This window comes from Fistularia commersonii, chromosome 2 (assembly GCF_037954325.1).
Source record: "Fistularia commersonii isolate RoL2024-O1a breed Wild chromosome 2, RoL_Fcom_v1.0, whole genome shotgun sequence".
In the NCBI taxonomy this organism is placed as follows: domain Eukaryota; kingdom Metazoa; phylum Chordata; class Actinopteri; order Syngnathiformes; family Fistulariidae; genus Fistularia; species Fistularia commersonii.
Genome location: NC_141285.1, coordinates 13238536 through 13259718, shown reverse-complemented (window position 1 = coordinate 13259718; position 21183 = coordinate 13238536). Strand labels below are relative to the sequence as shown.

Here is a 21183-nt window from a genome sequence, read left to right as displayed (position 1 = left end):
TGACACAGGAAGGGTTCATTTGTAATGAATTATTAAGACTGTCACATAATGAACTGTGTCCTGACTCAGTGAGGTGCTGAGAGACCCTGGAATTGCTTACAGCTCTAGATCTGAATAAATGTATTAACTTTTTGCATGCACTTTTATTAGTTCTTGCTCTTTGCATCTCTTTGCACGTTGGAATGAAAAGGCTACTTCTAAAGGTATGTTATATTAACAAAGAGTTGAGGTAAAACATTATAATTATACAAAAGTAATCACACTAAATGAGTATACCCTAACCCTTATCTTGCCTGGTATCTTCCAACTGTTTCTATCTGTATGGCAGACATTGAGATGGATGAAAATTTACTCTGGATGATTGATAACATAACTTTAACAGTATGACAACAGATAGTAAAAAGCCAACCAAAATGTAGATCTGTCAGCCTCAATGTAATTTCAAGTGTCATTTATAAACTGGGAATAATATTTGGTACAAAGATTGCATCAATTGTCCTCTATATAAACATTCAAACACACACACACACACACACACACACACACACACACACACACACACACACACACACACACACACAGACACACACATAATGTGAATGAAATGGAAAGAGTCTGTTGTCAAAGAAGTCCTACTTGTCATGTGCATTATAGACTATCCACTAATATCATGTTACCAAAGTATAGGGAAATAATAACATCCCATGTCAATGACACTTGGTTACCCAATTGATGTTATTTAAAAGTTCTACAGAAGTTGCTGCTTGCAAAGATGTGCAAAATTAAATTACTACATTGAAATTTCATTGACAGTATTAACTACTTATTGGAGAAATTGTTTTCATTTGCCAATTGTATCAAAAGCCTTTTTGCATTGTTGTGGCTCACTAAGTTGTTCATATACTGTATATACCGGTACATGGATGATATCAGAAGGAGCCTTATTGATAGGAATACATTTTCAGTCAAACCTGATAAATGCCCTAGTATTTCACTACATAATTACAATAGCTCAAGGCAGATCATGTATCATCTTTGTAGAAAAATGATAAAAGATATTGCTGTGGCCAGAGCAAACATTGTGACCAGGATTCAGGTTTACTGTCATTGAAGCAAATGTGGAACCAGTGAACCACCTTCCCTGCTCTGAAAGGTGATTGCCTGCCCACAATGCTGTCACATTTCACATATATCAGACCTGGGTCTTTGATTTCAAGACAATCACTAAATATATTGACTTCTGCTGCACTAGCAAGCTAAAATATTCTACATTTTCACTTAACTATTAAAGGTGAGGTACAAGCACTGTGATCTGTAAGACAGCCAGCCATCATGTCTGTCTTAGTTTAGAATCTGACTCTTTCCCATAACCTCAGATGGCTCTCTTCCACAATGTACTGAAATACGCTTGCTTGCCACATATTGCAATTTGCTAATGTGTGCCTGATGATATGTTTACTGCTATGCCTGCTGTATATAACAAGCATTTTACTGAGTGAGCCAATGAGAAAGTTGTTGAATAAGCACAAAGCAAATAAGTCCATGATATGATACATAAAAACATATTTATGGCTGAGATTACAGCTTTGCCTATTAAAAGTTCTACAAATATGATGATTCATTTGTCACACATTTTAATTTTGTTTTTGAAATGTCAATACTTTGAATAATTTTCTAGATCATTTTTTGGAACCCAGGGTCAAGAAGCATAACCATTTGGCTCCTCATAGGCAACAACAAGACCATCAAACCTTTTGATATGGCCTTAGCCAAGTGCTTAAAATCAGCATTTGAAAGAAAAATCCTAGCTCTGATCTAAGATGAAATCTGAGATCCACTGTATAACAATTATAATATTCAAAGTACAGATATTTGAAAGAAATTTTGAAATATCGAATATGTTTGATATGGTGCTTTGGATTGCTCAGTGGGGTAGTTGAGTTTGACACCTGGCAGTAATCTTTTTTTTTTTATCTTCAAATATTATTCGATCACCATCTGCTGGTACTGCATGTTCATACACAATACATGTAATTTCAAATGTTGCCATGGCAAAGAATGATTGACTGATGCATAATCATCAAGTAGAGTGGTTGGTATACACTGTTCTCTAATGTTCTAATTTCTTGTTGTTGATTCACCACATGTGTCGGTCTGTGCTCTAGCTTTTCTTCTCTTTTGCATGGTATTTCAAAGATATATCTAAACACATTCAAATTTAGGGGTTTTACTTTGCATGTAGCAGAGCAATTCATATATGAAATTGTTTATGGAGGACAAGCACTCAACCAGATTCTTATTGTTCTATTTCTTGTCCGCAGAGCTTCTCTCCAATACATGAATAGTGCATTGTGCCCTCTGATTACCCTCTATTTTTATATCATCTTATGTCCATGGAGATTCAATTACTGGCTCAATGCACTTGATTTATGTGACCATTGAGTGCTGCCTAATTTGAAATCAGGAGGAAATACAGAAAATATGCATTCATCAATGCCTCTCAATGCCATAATGAGGTGAAAGGATAGTCAGGAATGAAATGGTTACTTTTGAATAAAGTATTATAGCCTTTTCTTATGTCTAACTAGCAAACCCTTTGTGTTGAGGGTATTGTACCTTTTGGGGTACTAAACTTTGGGCTATTTTTTAAACTAGAGCAAAGGGATGCATAAACTTTGGCAAGAAAATACTATTTGTATGCATGAGGATAGAGCATTTTGCATTAAATAGTTTATTAGAGCTGCTCTGCAAGAAGTGATATGGTTGAAAGAACTGGTTTTGTCTACAGACTCAAAAACACATCACACTTAATTTGGTTTGTGAGAAACACAAACTGAAGTGCATGCTGTCACAGGAGAAAACGCTAAAGGCTATAGCCTGACAGCGGTGAATAATAAATACAGATCCATTATTTAATGCATGTGAACTGCCACATGTACTCCTTTTCACGAGTATCTCGGGGAATTAGTAGATATTTAAAGTACTTTGATAAATTTGTTTTTATATCATCCATGTACGATTCCAATAAACAGGCAGAAGTGTCAAACATGTGGCAAACCCATAATAGATCACCTTCAGCGATGTAACATCTTTGCCCTATATTATCAGTGACTTAGAGATGGTGACAGGCTTTAAAATGCCTTACAGCATTTTGCTGAGAGGCAGAAGATCTGAGAGTGTTCTTGGACAGGATGATCGACAATAATGTGAACTTTCTGACAATAGGTCAGACAGGCTATTCAGACAAAGTTGTTGTGGTGCTCCGGCATCATGGGCTTTCAAAACTCCATATTCCTCTGCAGAATTATGCCACCGGCAGCTTTCTTTTTCTGTGTATTGCAGAGCAGAGTTGAATGGATGGCAGCCATTGTGCGCTTTGCCTCGTCATTAAAGACATCATAGCTCACAAGGCTCTATTAACCTCCCCATCACCAATGCCCCTATCAAAGATCGAAAAAATTCCAATCCCTCCTAGTGCATATACACTATATTAAGGGCTGTGTTCCGTTAATGAGGGTAAAAATGAGAATTATCGTTATTAAATTTTGGGGGGCTTTTGGTCTGCCTTCATGTCTAGCTAAAGGTGTTTGTCAAAGGCCTGTGTCAATGAACTCTTGGAGGAGTGAAGCATGAAACAATAAAGATACAAATTGCCTTTTTCTTGTGTCTTGGTAGGGGTATATACTCTGTAGACTGACTCTATCATTGCATATGTTTTGATTAACGTTTTTATGCCCTCAGGGTATTAAACAATCTATTTGTTAATTTGGAAACAGATTAAATTTTACATTGCTGAGGTTGACAGTGAGAATGTAAACTAACACTAGCTGTATATGACATTTATTTCTGTATTTGCTGCGTGATTTCATAATGTACCTTGTTAGTCTAGACTTATATATAGTTTTAAAAAATGAAGAGACAAAGGATCTATCTTAAGAAAATACAAATCACTGATTTCACCGTTTTAGAATGCTATTTAAGCAGACAGAGTTGGGGAACAACACTGTTAGTTATCAGCATAGCTATTAAGCTTCAGAATATTAAATGAGGTGTAATACAAGGACCCTTGTGAGGACATTTATTGAAAGGGCAGATAAAACCAAACACAAATCAGCATACAGATTAATGGAATAAAAAAAGAGAACGCGGCGGCTCAAGACAAACATACAGAGGTGGGGTTGTTGTAGCCTAGGCTAGGTCAAATTTCATATGCAATGTCCAAACTGCATGAATTTTCAACTGAAAAAAAGAAAAGAATCTTTCATAATTGTCGACATTTGTGTGATTTTTCATCCCTATATTTCCTAAAAGTACTCTAATAATATGTCTAACATATTGATATTTCAGCTATTCAGTATTCGATTCAGTATTCCAATATTTGTGTTTCACTGCAGCATTTTGATTCAGGTGTCTTGTTTTAGTATTGCATTTCTTGCAAAATAGCCTGATGTAATTGGAAGATGCGATAGATTGGGCTTTTGGGGCTCAAATAATGGTGTAAATTAATTCTTTCAGGCTTACAGTCTAACTTTGTATCTCGTTCCCTTTCACATTTATATATGTATCATTACAGATAATGTTCGAATGATGAGATTCTTACTTTTTGGGCTAAAATCGTAAGCTTTAACTGTTTAGTATAGTACACAATGTTTAATATTCGAGACAGAATAAGCTACAGATAAAGCTTGCAGTGTGGAAATCAATTCTATACATTAGATGTTGAATGGCTAATTGACCACAGTAATGACGCATGGCTATATGGTTGTGGACGATGGAGACGTGCACATTAAAAAACAATTAATTTCCAATATTAATGTCGCGCTTGGCTGCTTCTGCTGCTGCATGTAACAGGGAGCTGTCACTGATAAGTCATTTCATACTCCATCTGGGATTTGATCCAGCCTATGCAAAATTGGGGGCCTTATTAATGGATTGAGATTTTGAGTTTTTCTTTCTAAAGCCAAGCCATAAGAATGTTTGCTCTTTACTCCGTCAATTAATTTATTTATCTGAAAACCCACTATGTCATGAGCAAAAAATTAAATCACATCAGGGCATGACCTCATAAATTGGCTAAAAAATAAATAAATAAACTAAATGAGGCACAAACAAATTTGCATTCTGGAAACATGCCAACAAGACAGATTTCTAAAAGTTGGAAATATTTCACCACCTAAAAGTCATGAGATGACTTCAGCAAAATAGACTCCAAGCTCTAATTTTGCTGTGAGTGGATGGGAATTGTCAGAGATGATTTAGAAAAAAATGCCAGCAGGTCCAGCCATCACTGATGAATAGCCCTCTGCTTTCTGTTTAAAGAGTGTTTGCTGGCTGCTATGGAGACAGTTTGTTTTCACCTGCCTTTTGATTTATTACTTTTGGCTCATTTTAATGTGTTAATAAACTTGCATATTGAGATTTACTTTGATAATGGCATACTGCACTGTGACCATATCAAAGTACCCATCCTATTAATAGTCTGAGTAATCAAATCATTGTAACCTAATTTCCATATGTGTGTATAAGTGTCCCATAAGTGTTTAACTATTCAGCAAATGTCTAGAAAAGAAAATCTTTCTTGGCTCCAACTAGTTGTTCATTACTAGTTGGATTTTTCATTATATTTATGAATTTACTATGCCTTTGTATTTCTATGTTTGTTTTTCCCTCCAAAATTATACATCAATCAGTTAGTTGAGGAAAGGCTTTGTGTTTAATGAAAGTTTCATGTAACTAAGGGAAAAGACCCCAGAATTACATATTTGTACATGAAATAATTGTTTTTCTTTTTTTAATTATCATTTTTGTTTGAATAGGTTTAATCATATCATTTCAATTTCAACATAGATTAGTGCAATTTTACAGCATGTAAAGTATTCTGCCCTGATGAAATTATTATCATATTTCCTCAAAGCCTACTTTGACAGCATTATCCAGTATAATTTAAAACTGATAAAATAGTTTTTGGCTTCCTTTCTTCAATGGCAAAGATATGCTTTTAAAGGATTAGAACACTGGAATCTATTATTTCAATTCAAAATGAACTCATGCGCTGGACAAAATATACAAATAGTTCCAACTTTCTTACTGTTAGCTCTGTTTATTTAAATTATTCACTGAAAAAAATAAGTTAATATAAAGTTAAAGGTTGTGGCAGTCTAAGGAAGAATATTCATACAGCCTCAATTTTCTCTTAAAGATTGATGATAATAACTTTTCTATTTTCAAACCTTTTAATAACCACATTTTATCCAGATATCTTTCTGTGACAGTAGTTATAATTGTGTTATACTTAAACTGAATTGCCAATCTGTTTATAAACAAAATATCAATTTCCCTACAAGTGTATCCTAATTCTCCTCTTCCCATCATTATTAAGTTGAGAAACAGGATATTCTAAAGGTCGATGGATTTAAATGTTCTGAGACATGGTAATTAAGATCCGTCATCACTCGGAGAGAATGATGATTGAAATGTAATCAGCTATGTTATTGTCTTTAAATTGAGAAAAAAAAAATCTAACTGAGGCTGCCATGGATAGCTTTGAAACAGCTCACTTAAATGTAATGATTCACATATTCCCCAACTTGATATCAGAAGCAGCATCTTGCTGCCGTTCTTGTCTGGGGACATTTCAACATTGTCACTGTGTCCTTGTAATTATTTCTGAGTGTGTATTTGCTTTAACATGAGCTTAGTCAATGAGCCAAGACAGGGCATGTTGCAGGCATCTTCCTCATGACTAACTTGCATATGACACAATGTTCCTTGTGTTGATAGATGCAGGGTGGCAGTCTGAAGCAGTGGGCATTACCACTGCAAAAGGATCAGACATGATTGCTGCTGTGGAAAAGCTGACAGCATGAATTATGAAAGTCTCATTAGGGGCTGTTCGAAATGATTTATCTTACTCTGAAATGTGGTCATCCTTTCACATTCCCCTCGGTGGTTATACAGCAGATATTGTGTTTTGCCCATTTGATTTCATATGTGTATCATTTTCAATATATTACTGAGGAATATCCATGAAGACTAAAGCCATGACTCTATTAAATCGAAGGTCACTACTTGGCATGCCAAGCAAAATGCCTTCGAAAAGGACAAGGTATGCTCTTTGAAAATTGGCTACAGACACAAAGGTGCTAAAAAATGTGTCATGTTTCTCACTTGACAGATGCATTGCTTGGCATGGTGGCGTTGAGCTTGGCAGTGTGTGACTCTGCCAGGTCATCTATTGGGGTTGTGTGTTTTTATACTGATGCCAAGAGCTGTTTCCATAGTATTTCAATGTCCCCTGGAGGAGTAATATGGGCAAACATACCAGAGAGGATTGTTGTTTCATTAAAAAAGAAATGACATAATAAAAAAAGTTTGCCTCTCCTACTACTAAAAAAATTTTTTAGCTGATTTCAACGAACATTGCAAGCATCACAGCAGTGTCCCAGATTCAGTAAAGACTAAGTATTTGATGTTGTGTATATTTAAATGCACCATTTCCGTACTCTTCATGTTACTTGACTCTCTTTTTGAGCTGCTTTCATTAGTAATCTGCTACCATCCTTCTTTCTGTTGGTGCACAGTGGTCCTTTCAGTTGTGTTCCTGCAGCAGCCCCAGTTTTAGTCATGGGTTGCTCGCCAGTATCACTTTTTGAAAAGGCTGGTTATTTTACTTGCTATAAGCTTCAATCTTGGCAGTGCTCTCATATTAAAATGCTCCATAGGCGGATCTATTTTCTGACAGCATCATACAGCTGAACTAAGAGTGTGAATCATTGCTCACATAGAATAGAATAGAATATTCCTTTAATCATCCCAGAGTGGAGAAATTTCATTATGATGCAAGGTAAATCTTTCCGAAAACCTCTGAGGACAAGGAAGTAGCATCTTTGGTTACTGGGCTGTTTTCAATTTGTCCCGCTGTTATTGAAGGGTTCCATGACCAAATATGTACTACTGCAGCAATTTGGGTGATGCTGTGGATGATCCTGGCAATAGTGGTTCATTACAGTGCAATGCTTAGTATGTGAAATATGCATCTAAATGAAGTGGCTTTCAAAAGGGCAGTGATTGAATTTTTGTACTTGTTTGGATTAGTTAAAATGATATGAAAACAGCCTGTTTCCTGAAGTGTGTGGAAATAGAGGAATGATCTGCTCACAGCACCCAGCAACAGGGCTTTTTGATGCAGTGCTTTGATAACGTCAGAGCTCCATCTAGGTTGCTTTGTGAGGTACTGCTCGATAACCTTGTGATTTACCATTGTGCTGTAAATTATCAATACAATTTCCTGAAGCTGCTCATTTGCTTGCAGCTCACCAAAACAAAATACATCTGTACTGCTTTCGACAGACTGTATTCTGCATGCTCGCCTTGCCACACTCGCGCTTTCAGTCGAGTTCATGTTCCTTTTCAATGAGGTGCAGTGGCAGTTGCACAGAATTCTAATTTGGCTTCAATCTAAGTCATTAGGGGAGTCAACAGGAAGCAAGCAGATGGCAGAAGGAATATGATAGATAATTGTATGTCTCAGAGGACAATTCATAATTTGTATCTGATTCAATGCAACCCCCTCATTTTCTTAATGAAGGTCTAATTGAGTTTTGCCTTTTTTTACAGAGGCTAAAACATATGGTTTCGTATTAATGTAATGTCTGTACATTTAATACAATGAAGAATTATATCACTTCAGTCTAATCTTAAAGACAGCTTTTAAGGGAATTTGTAATGCGAAGTGAATATGTTGTACATGGCATGATGTTCGATGATAGTCATCACTTAAAAATGTAGACATTTAACCAATACTGGCTCCTACACAAACATTTTAACAGCAGATTACTTAAATCAATGTAAAAATGAATATTTGCTGTGTTTGTGATATTGTGAGTTTTTATTTATTTATGTATTTATTTCTTTTTTTTATTTGGTTTGGGTTTTGTTTTACTGGTGATTTTCATTTACTTGCATACTAAGTTTAGGCAATATTTGTCTCAAAAGGAGTTTGTTAAAAATGCATTACAACGAAATCCAGAAATATCACAATATATTACCAAAACCTGCCCGGCTCAGTATCACAGCTTTTGAGAGAGGAATCAAAGATAGGCAAGGGATAAGGAGGTATCCCTCTTCCTGTCTGGCGTAGACTGTACGCTTGTCTCTATTTTGGGAACCTACACTCTTCAAAGCACAGTGGTAATGAAGTGCCTCTCATTAAAGGCTAAATTTGTGATAGTCAGTCAGTCAGTCAGTCAGTCAGTCAGTCAGTAAGGAATGCATGGAGGGCAGCAGAGCCCCTGATAGAAGCCTCTAATAAGGGCCTCTGCGTAAAGGCTCATTTCATGCAAGGTTAGACACATCAGTCATTGGACATGGGGCTAGCTTTTACTCCCTTTCAATAGAATTACACATGGAACACATCCACGCAGCAAAGATGAACCTGGAAATTATCTGCAGCGGGCATGAGTGCCGCTGGTGCTCGGGCTTAACATTCCCAGCATGCAGTGGATCAAAGCCTTGAGAATGACAAAGGTCATTGACCCGGGGACCTTTGATTCTCTTTGATCGTGCACAGTGTCTTGATTTGTTTATTAAGTATACTATACATAATGAGTAGTTGGACATTAATCAAATCAAGCATGAATATCTTTGTAAATATGGCCACTAATTAAGCTCGCAAACATCGTGTGATGGTTCAGAAAAAAAACTTGTGAAGCTCTCTAACTCAGGCTTATGTAAATCATTCAGCATCGGCAGGGAGATATTGTAAACAGGATTGCACTTTTGACATTGTGAGAAAGTCTTCTTACAACCACTGTGCAGATAGGAAATCTTTCACCACAAAATGTCTGTTTCTTTTTTTAGAACTCATCATTTTTCCTAATTTTGCAGCATAGTGGTACCTAGATCATGTGCATAATAAGAATAATTTGAGTAGCAAACTTTTCAGATTTTTACCCCATTTCTATTGCCTTTTTTACTGTTTCCCTGTGACACTGCTAAGCAAGGGAGCTCTGGAGGCCACTTCCCGAAACATACTGTAACAAATGACTTCCCCTCCTTCCCCTTTTGGGGCAAATCAATGTGTAGAATGGTCTCTGAGTATCTTTGCAATTCTTTAAATTCTTTAGTCCATTCCTTTTACCCATATAATTTGTAAATCATCCCTGACAAAATGGCTGCTTTTGAAACTTGATTCAAAGGCAATTTTAAGAAATATATGACTCTGTTTTCACCATTTTTACATTGTTTATTTCATGTTAGTTTTTCATGTGTGATGTTTAATTTTTACATTGCTGTTTATAGAACAAGAAGTTTTTAGACAGCTGGTATAAAGGGAAAATGCCAACCCACTTGTTAGTTTCTTAGTGCAAGTGCTTCTTTGTGGTGTGTATTGCTTCGTAGCAAAGCTTGCTTTTAGTCTTTGAGAATGAGGACTTCTCTTAAAAACATCTATTTAAAACCTAGAAAAACTCTGAGCCCACCTTAGGCTGATCATTACAGGGCTAGGAATAACCCCCTGCAGTCAGGTTTGTGGGGATGCTGGAGCCAATCCCAGCTGTCATTGGGCAAGAGGCGGGGTACACCATGAATTGGTCACCCGTGGATCGCAGGGCCACATATAGAGACGAACAACCATTACCTCTTCACACATCAGGAGCAATGTTTCCAATGTATTCCGGTTAACCTCCTGCATGTTTTTGGATTGTGGGAGGAAACCAGAGGAACCTTGAGGAAACCCAACATTCTTGTATCTGGTCAATTAAGTCCAGACCACGAACAAGAAAATAAAAAATGCAGTTGAAAAGGCGTTGCTTAAAAGATGATTCCTATCGTTGACTGGTAAGATCTAAGATGACAAAAATAATCCAATTAAATTCTGCTACCTATTGAAGCTTTGTATATTTTAGGTAGGCTGAGACTATAATATATTCAATTTTTAATTCTGATGAAATTATCGACCACTCAAATAAATATATTTGCCAATCCTCACAATCAAAAACACATACTCTGTCTGTGATGCATGCCAGTGAGGTAATACGCATGCATAACAAAGAAGGCTCATCTTCGATTTTTTTTTTTTATTTAACCTTTATTTAACCAGGAAAAAAGTCACGTTGAGATTAAAAACCTCTTATACAAGGGAGTCCTAGATATTAATTTCTCTCAATGGCGTAAATATTTTCTCAGTTGATGACAATCAATGGATATAATTTGTAAGTGTTTTTTGTTTTGTTTTGTTTTGTTTTGTTTTGTTTTGTTTTGTTTTGTTTTGTTTTGTTTTGTTTTGTTTTGTTTTGTTTTGTTTTGGCTAGTGTTAGAGTGTTAGGAAGAATTAGATGGATGCCATGTCTGTCCTTTAATCAGGATAAAACTAAACTAAACTAAACTAAGAACAAAGACTAAATGTATAAAACAATAGATTTTAATGAATGATATGCTCGAAGTATCATCTGGGCTGCCTGGCTAGTAAGACACATTGTTCAGGCCTGCTTTGACAAATGAATATTTGGACCCTCCAGTCATTAAAATTCTGGTTTGTCTGTCGTGTTTACTTTTATCTCGCCAAAGGCTTGAATATAATAGTGGAAGCTAAATAAAACTGCTGTACTTATTTTTCTGTAAGGTTTTTCTGACTTGCAGTTCAACATCCTGCTCTTTTCCATTCTACCTCAGGCTTTCTGAAGCCTGTGTTCAGATTAATATATCCAGTTTTGAGGCATCAAAATTTACTTCAGCCTCACAAACATGGTAAACATGACACAATCAGCCAGTTCTGTTTTGTAAATGTACTGTTGAACTTCCATAGATGGAGTGAAAAAGGTCTGAGAGAAGTTGATGCAAAGGATAGGGTTGGATGGATGGTTGGATGGCAGAAGATTTGCTGTGGCGACCCCTAAAAGGAGCAGCCAAAAGGAAGAGCACATGACTTGAGCCTTTCAATAGATTCCTGTCCAGCCGACTCAACTCTTAAAGAAGATATCCTGCGATTAAGCAAATCATATTTGATTCTTAAAATCCTTATGATGAATAATTTTACTGCCATCATAGTCCGTCACATATTTATAATATCTTACATATTCGATTGTTTTTGTTTTGTTGTTTATCACAAGCTTTTTCCAGATCAAATTCTGAAATTAGATTAAATTCAAAGCTATTTGATAGGTATTACCTCTTATTTTTGAAGGCACTTGTGGTATGATATTTAATAATCTAACTTTCATTTTTATCTAACCCTCTCCCAGTAAAGTGTTTAACCAGTTACTTTTCTAATAAATAATTAGTCATTATTACAAATCCGGAACGAATTGAGACTCCAACATTGCCAGCATATAAAATACATCACAGCATGGGTTTGAATGTGACAATGTTTACAAAATTCTCTAAGCTCAATTCCATTATTATAAACATTGGGCGTCTGATTCCCTGTAAAGCAGCAGATAACCAAAATGACTCAAATAGACAGCCTTTTATTCTGCCAGATGGGGAACTGGTTCATGTACTGAGACGCCACAGGGTAGAGCAAGAAACAGAATAAAAGGATAGCATGTCAGTGTTTCTGCGGGAGTAATCTTACGTGACTTAACAATAGAAAATCTACCCTCTGTTTTTTGAAAATTTCCTGCATGTTTTTTTTTTTTTCTTCGGTTAGTTTTTTGTTTTAGTTTTTTTTTCCATGCCAGAGATTACACTGTACTTTATGCTTTAGAAAGAATGCATGTGGACGGAATTTAAATCAAACTGTAAGACCATTGACTTTTGGTTTGGACTTCAGTTTGCATCACAATGCCATGATGCTTCCTTTAATGTACTGTCTTTCATTTGTTTTGTTTTTTTTTGTTTTTTTTTAATCATACACCAAAAGATGTTAAAGCTGAAATCTCACACTGTCCTTTTGGTTTCAGTTTGAATATTAGGTTTTTGCAGTCCAGTCATGGAACGTAGTTGTGGTACTACTTGGTTAATGCCAACAAGCTGATGCATGGCTCGGACAAGTACCCTCTTTTACTGTCAAGTGATTTACCATATAATTAGTTCTAAAATGTAAGCCTTTATTCGAAGCCCATCAGCACAATGACAAATTTCCAGCTCTCTGCCTCTCTACAAAGGAGGCCATTTTTCTAAACTTACAGTCAGTCATAGGGAGGCCAGTAAACTATTAATTACTCGAGAAATGATGATTTAAACACCATGTTCATTAGCACCTGATGCATTGCATTGTCTAATGTACTAACATGAGCCATATGTGAATTTGTTGTCGAAGCATCACCAGCATTGTCTAGTTTTAAATGTTATAATCCACCCCACTTGTACCACACTGGTAAAAGGCATGCGACCTATGAAAAATTAGGAAAACTGTATGAGCTATTTCAGTTACTACTGTGTCTCGAAATAACATTAATTCCTGCCCTAATTCAATGCAGCATGACTTTTTTCAGTGTGAAGTCAGAACATAATACGTATCATCTCTTTGTCTCATGGAAAACAAAGAGGGTTTGCATTGTAATGAATACAGCTCAGAATACATTATCTCGTATCACTCTTAATATTTTGGACTGGTTTTCAAATAAAAAAAGGAATTCAATCATGGAAATTCAATCATAATTTCTGAATATAGGAAACTGTGGATCAATAGCATGTTTTGTCCATGACCCCCCTCCTCTGTGGCTTTCTGATGGCTGACACATTGTTTTCTTTCTTTCCTTTCCTTTTCCTTTTTGGGGGTCCAGAAAAGGTGGGAGGGAGGGAGGGAGGGAAGAAGGGAGAAGTATGATGAAATATTAGGGTTTTAAATCCAGTGTGAGTTTATTTGCATGTCTGCTATGTGTCTACACTGTGCTTTCAAGCTCAATTAATACTTTCAACTCACCCCTATAAATTTGTTGAAGTGTTCTATTACCTAGTGTAAAGGACAAATTAAATACAAACGTGTGTGGTCTTTGTTTCTAGCCATGTATTGCGGTTGTTTTCGAACATCCTGAAAACGTATGTAATGAGCCTTTGTTCTCAGAAGATCATGTTTAAGCCTAGCTTTCATATGAACCTCTATTTTGTCTCATAGAATATGGAATGATCGGAGAGCATACAGTAAAAAGTCAGCGGCCAAGATCAGTTCTTGACACAAAGGCCCTGCAGGAGCAAGCTGAATCTGCTAAATTTATGGCACAAACTGGTAATACAATAGTTATGTTTCTTTACTTTATTTCGTTAACTAAACTTAATTTCATCATGCATGCTCTCTCTTGTACTGCACCTTTTAAGTGAAAATGTTTTGCATTATTATTTTTTCCTACTCATTCTCTATTGCTACACATACAGTATGTCAGGAAGATGCATTTTTCATTTATTTGCTTAGAATATCTAACATAAATGTGTTTTGGGGGTCTGTTTATTTTATTGGCAAATACCAAGTTGTCTCTGACATATAGTCTCTGACATATGGTCAGAGAAAATTAATATAACAATAATGTTATATATCTTGCATATACTGTCAGTCAGTCATTTCACCTAAGGTGTGATACATTTTTATGTCACTTGATTTAAAGAGAAGAAGTAGAAATGAAAACCTTTAGCCATACATTAAACATATTCTTTGCATGGTTGAAGTGATAAACAGTATTCTAAGATATATGAGTAAATCAGATCACTCAAAGGCCCAAGTAAAAAAATCAAGCTTTCTAAAATGTATAGATGTAACTTCATAGTTTTAAAATAACCATAGATTATTATCACCTTGAATTTTAATATATTAAATAGATGAGTTACTATTAAATAACCAGTAGACACCTCATAACAAAACCTTAATTTTCTTCCATAATATGGTTCTTTAAGCCTCATTGTATGAAAAAACATATTTAACAATGGGTGGGTTTATAGAGCTACTCGCGAGATTATTTTCTTCTTTTTTAGACGGTTATAATTTTGGGGACTTTATTTTAACTTTTCATGTCATTAACATGATTGTCTTTCTTTAAAAACGTATTTCACTTTCATTTTAATTTGCAACACCTCATCCAGAGGAAATAACATGTACATTAACACCCCTCCCTTTAACACACATTTAGTTGCATCACTGTGCTTTTCTGTGTCACTCTCACCTAATATACTCTCCCTGTGCTGCCTCATCTTATAGATTGATCCACCTTCCAGTCTATCTTAAGATCTTGAAAGTAAAGGCCAGGTTTGAGATTCCTATTTGGCTTAAAATGTTCTTGGTGAAAAAATCCTGAGATATTGCATTATACCCTGTTGTTATCCAAATTCTATGACAACTGTGATTCCCAATGTCATGAATGTATTCAGAGCTGCAATTAAGCTGTTCCATTCCAATTTTTGTATTATTATCTAAAAGCCTTAAAAATGAATATGTTAAGCATAATTTATTTGGTTTACTCTGTAGATTTGATTGTCTATCTCCTCTTTACCAAATAATATATTCTTTTGTCATTCAGGCTACCGTGACTTTGATATTCACTCCACTGCTTCATCATAATTTAGAGTTTTATTTAACATATTCAAGCCTCTAGATAAATGACCATTTGGGGTTATGAAGAAATAATCCATGTTGCTTTTTCTGTCACTCTTTAATATAACGAGATGTGGAGACCAAGAAAAAGCTATTGCTCTTCTGGGAATGTCTACATTGAAATCTGTTATTCTTATTGTTATTATAATTATCATGGAAGTTATCTGCATGTCAATTTAACCCCCCACAGCATCTCATTGCCTAAATTCTTGCCTAAAAGGCTACGTTTAAAGGTTTAAATGCACCCATGTAATTTTCCTAAAAGAGCAGTGAACTACATCTGGCCGATCAAAATTTGAATTTAAATAAACTTAAACCAATCCTCCTTTGAACCACACTCTTAACATGTATTTGAAAAAAAAAAAAAAAACATACTTAAAGCAGCCAGCCAAGTTTTCCCATTTTCTTTCCCAGTGCTATGTCATAGCTTAATATCAGTTGGAAAAATTATGTGAAAGTAGTGTCAAAAACACAGAACTTGCTCTGCTGTTGTCAAGGAAACTAGATAATTTGCTGCAGTGCAGTGCAGGGGAATCCATATTACAGACCACTTTCCTAACACCCACTGAAGTTTCATTTTATTTTTGAGATGTCATCTTTCTTGCATGTTCCCATGTTTCATCAAGTTTTGTTCATGATTTGTGATTTATTGCACTTTACTTTAAACATGATTTGTTTCTGTGTAATGCATGATTTATGTTGAAGATGAATTAGAAGGAAGAAACAATTTAAAAATGTGTACTGTTCATTTTAGAAAATAAAAATATGCTATTTCTGTGATCTTTGCATAAGTGCTTATTTAGAATGAAAAATAACTGAAAGAGAAAAACTCGATTACCTTTTTTTACCACCAAATTTTGATAAAATGGTTTGCCACATTCAGTTCTATGACTTAACAAAAAGTACAAGAAGCAGACAGGCTTTTACTGGCATAACATTCTTGCTTTTAAGCTTTGTTGGAGGTTACTTGTTTTTTGTTTAATGTGCAACTCCCGCTTGGCACTGTTTTGCACAATCAAGGCAGAATATAAAAAAGACCTCCAACTTAGTTTAGCTCCAACTGCTAGTTGTACTCTTAATATTCCATCCTAAACATCTAACTCAGACAGGCATCAATTTCAAATTCCCTACTGCAACTGAACTATATTTCAGAAGATTCTAAACTTTGCATTTTTCTAGTACGCTTTTCAGCGTCGATAGTCTTATGCATACAATCTGTATCTTAGCTGCATGATGTCTCCCAGTTTAAAGTCGCGTATGCCTGCAGTGGAGCCCGCAGCAGCTCGCTCCACAAATGCAGAAGGAGGGGCAGTGCCACTGATATCCCTACTGCACAGGGCACAAATTTCCACGGGTACTTTCTACTGCAATTTTCTGGCCCTTCTCTAGCTTCTAACTGCTGTAGCCAGATGATTCTATAATTTCCAACTTTAATTCATATTAGTAGAAACAGAAAAAAATGGAAATGGTGAAGAAAGAGTAAATGAACACATCCCTCGATTAAACCTGTAATGTTTTTGCAGACGTATACCATACTACGATGTTGAATTTCAATAAATCCCCTGGAAAAATAATTATGCTTCCAATTCTCTATTTATCAAAGATCACATAAAAGTAATAAACAAAAATGAAAGTTTTTCAAAACGTCAAAATCTTTCCTCCTCCCTCCAATGTGGTCTCCCCATTTTGCTCAACTCCACCCACCTTGCTCCAGTCTTCCCTATTAGCCGTGCTCAGGACCATACTGCTGCATTTAACTAGTGTCACCCTTCTCCCATACAGGTGAATCAGGTGCAGAGGAGTGGTCCCAGTGGAGCTCATGCTCTGTAACATGTGGTCAAGGGTCGCAGGTGCGAACAAGAACATGTGTCTCACCATACGGAACACACTGCAGCGGCCCTTTAAGAGAATCAAGGGTTTGCAATAACACTGCCCCTTGTCCAGGTAGTGTTAGCCGCAGATTCTTGAATATGAATGTTTTGCTCATTTTTTGTTATATCGCTGAAAATGTGTTATTGTGTTTAACTACTCCGTGTGTTTCTTCAATAATGTATGATGATCATCATTACAGTTATTATTAATCTGATGGTTCATTTCTTTGATTATTTTGTAAATGTTTTTTTTTTTTCATTATCACTTTTGTGTTCTACATTTCATATAGTTATGGGCTAGTTCATCAACATAGAGGTATAACATGTCGTTCTGTGCAGAGTTAAGGGAGCAGTAAACACTGATAAGTTGTCAGCTTCAATTCCTTGAAGGTCATCTGTGAATTTCAAAATAGCCAGCTTCCTTCAAACATGCTGGAAGGCTTTTGTCCCTCAAGCCATGATGGCTTAGCAGATGAGTCACCAGTAGTCAGGTGTCAGCAACAGACTGCTGATTGCAACACACCGCTGTTTGTGTGGATCTTAAAGGACTGCATGGTACCATATCACATTTTAGTAAGTTGTAACCGGATCACATATACCCTTGGGAGGCTCATGTAATATTTTATTACTGATGAAAACGTCCAATGTAATTTTCTTAAAATAGAAATATCAAGACCATCGATTATATACTTAGCAATAACAAAAGAAAATAGAAATAAATGTAAAAACAACAGCCCTGATTTCATATCTTCATATACAAGGCAAATATTTGATTGTATTTTATTTATTTCTATGAGAGAGGGAATTTTTTTGAACAGTGAATATTTGTATAATTGATACATTTTATATTTAAATCATATCTTAATAATTCATTTTTTTAAGCTTGTCTGGGCAATTTTGAAGCTGAGGTATTTAAAATTGTCAAAGAAGTTTGTGAGTAGACTAAATTTTTTTCTTCCCATTAAATTTCCATAATGAGGATTAGACACCTGTTTTCATGCGGAACTGCAAGCTGTCCCCAGTCTGCAGGGGTTTTTCATCCTGATCCTGTTTTACTTGTTCTAAAAAGATAATCATAAAAAAAAAAAAAAAAATCAATATTTTTGCTGAAAGCTTAGATATCTGCTTTGAGATTCTTCTATCATAAGTTGGTTGGGGGCAGTTGAAGCTGCATTTCAGAATTTAAAAATATGGTTTGTATTTCAGAAACAACAATAAGAAAAATCACTATTTTTTACTTGGGGAGTCATAACATCTTAAATATCAATCATATATGTTTGTATGTATGTGTTCTATGTAAAAATGCAATATTTTATGGATTCCGTAATCAGCCAAAGTGTAACCATATTATATTCAGACATTAGACCAAATACAACAAATGGTATGCGATTTAACATTAAGTTATGGGTCAGAAGTAAAGGTTGAATATAAGTACAGCATTTTTTGTAGGGATGAGATTAAGTCAGTCGCGGTATTAATTGGTATTATTGGCCAATAATCTCCCTACATTGAACTCTGAAAACACTAAAGAATCAGTCACTAATTAATGCGTCATCTTCAGTGAATGAAACGAGGTTGCACCTCAACAAAGGTCTCTACTGATTGCAGTAAAATGCATTATTGATGGAATCAAAAATGTAGGAAATTAAGAAAGGTAAATATCTTCTTTTAGATGTATCTTGAAAAAAATCTCTCATAACACTCGAGTCTATGGGAAGACAGGTGGCTCCTGTAACATGGAGGGTCCTATTGCAAAAATCACAGCCCACATTTGACAACAAAGAGCAGCAAAGTTGCCTGCACCAGGTAAAAAGAAAATCTGCACGAACCCCAGATACTTAGATACTTTAGAAAGTGAACATTTGTGTTGGAAGGAAGAATTTCTTTACAGATTTATTTGCTGTGTGAGAAGCCAGCCACTGCACCATTTGTACAATCTGTTTATAATCGCTATGAAATACTGAAATAATTAGAATATTGCTAATTAATTTATATTTGATCCTTAAATTCTTCAGCCTATTGACAATACCTCCGGCAAATTTATGGAAAACTTAAATGGAATAAGGCCCGGCTCTTTTTTTATATTTAATGTGGATAGATGAGCAAAACCAAAAATATTGCCTTTATTGAAATTGATAAAGTTGACTACATATGATACTCTTGAGATGAAGACCAAGGTAATCAATGGACATTATAAACATTCGAATCACACCTCTGTCATATTGTGATGTATTTGTATTTGTGTTAAATTTGTCACATGTAAGTGGGTTAGTGGCAGGTTTTAAAGTTTTTAAAGTTGTCATTCACTCACTGTAAATGCACAATAAGTGATAGAAATAGAGTATGTCATTTGAAAGGATAACTAACTATCAGTCTCAACCTACACTTAATGTTTTGCTCAGACAGCAATGAATATCCACTCCACAAATATGCTACACGAGAAATTCCAGGTACATTTTTTGACTTTATATGAACAGTATTTTGTATTATTAAGTATTGTTTGCAACCTAGATTTTGTGTATTTATGAATAACCTTGAATTATTCAAAGACCTGCAGACACTGGGCATTTTCTCCTGGATAATTGTGGATCTGGAACATCTCTCATGATAATGAAAAAACAATGCCATCAAATAACCATGCCATAAAACTGAGGGAGAATTCTACAGGGAAAGACTTTAATAGAACTGATCATTCTTACTGAAAATACTAGACACAGGGTAGCATGAGCTTGTTTTTTCTTAAATATCACTACTCCTTTTTTCTTGTAATGTTTCAAGAATTTGTTTTTGTTTTATTTTGACAACTCTTTTTTGAAACCCAACTATATTTTATAGCTTGCGTATATATAACATTTATTACAGCCTTGCAACAGACTAAGTGAAAGAAAAAAATTACCCTTAAGAAATGATGACCTCGAACAACTAATTGGCGATGTAAACCAAGCAACTATCTCTCAGTTTGCAAACATGGTCTGTGTTATCTGTGGTGTGTTTGGCACCTTACTATGTGACTTAGAATTGAATCAATTCCTCTATGAGTGTGTGTCAGAAATACATCCCTTCAAATATAAAAGGCTAAAGACAATCAGATCTCATAACTGTGATTTCGGAAATATGCTATTGGGAGAGGCAAACACATCATTATACCATCTGCAGGCACAAGGGCTTCCAAAGAAGCACCATTGTGGTGACGGTGGGGTTGAATGACACTTCCTTAAAGCTTCTGAGCAGAAAAGAGATTGCACACTGGAGCAAAGAATGCATTGAATAGAAGGACATTATTGGAAAACCAACAACTTAAAAGAGGAACATGATCCCTGGAATGATAAGGCTAGGACAACAATATCTCAATGAATCATTCTATCTCTATCTATCTTGCATTGGTCAAAGATTCTCAAAATTATTTTTATGATCATACCACTAAGGAAATATGTGAAGATGATAGAAAAACTTGGAAAGAGAAAAAAAATGAAATCATCAATCATCAATCATCAATCTCAAAAACATTTAAAAGTTAATACTTAGAACCTCATGGTGGTCCCAGCTTAGAGGATTGGTTCATGGGGTAGTCAACTTGATCTCATCTTTCTTAACAACTGATACAGAGATCCAGGTGTTATACTGGAGTAAATATTAGAATTATCATATCTTTAGCAAACACTCCTGAAAGCAGGATTTTTTTTTTCTTTGTGTGTTAACTATTAATTCAATTTTGCTTAAAGGTAATCCACAGGTGATGAAGGCTTAACTGTGTCTTCTCACATTCAGTTTGCCATTTATTTTGTGCCTAAA

General features: G+C 35.4%; 1 protein-coding gene across 3 annotated transcripts in view; it reads left to right on the top strand.

Moving 5' to 3' along the window:
• adgrb3 (adhesion G protein-coupled receptor B3) overlaps positions 1-21183 on the top strand; it is a 108343-nt gene that overhangs the window by 28543 nt on the left and 58617 nt on the right. For 2 of the 3 annotated variants that reach the window (XM_086168197.1, XM_086168190.1), the window contains exons 3-4: positions 14057-14167; positions 17303-17464. The exons of the other annotated variant lie outside the window; for it this stretch is intronic. In XM_086168197.1, coding sequence (XP_086024323.1) covers positions 14057-14167; positions 17303-17464 — 273 coding nt within the window. The remainder of the gene's footprint in view (positions 1-14056; positions 14168-17302; positions 17465-21183) is intronic. 3 annotated transcript variants of the gene reach the window in all.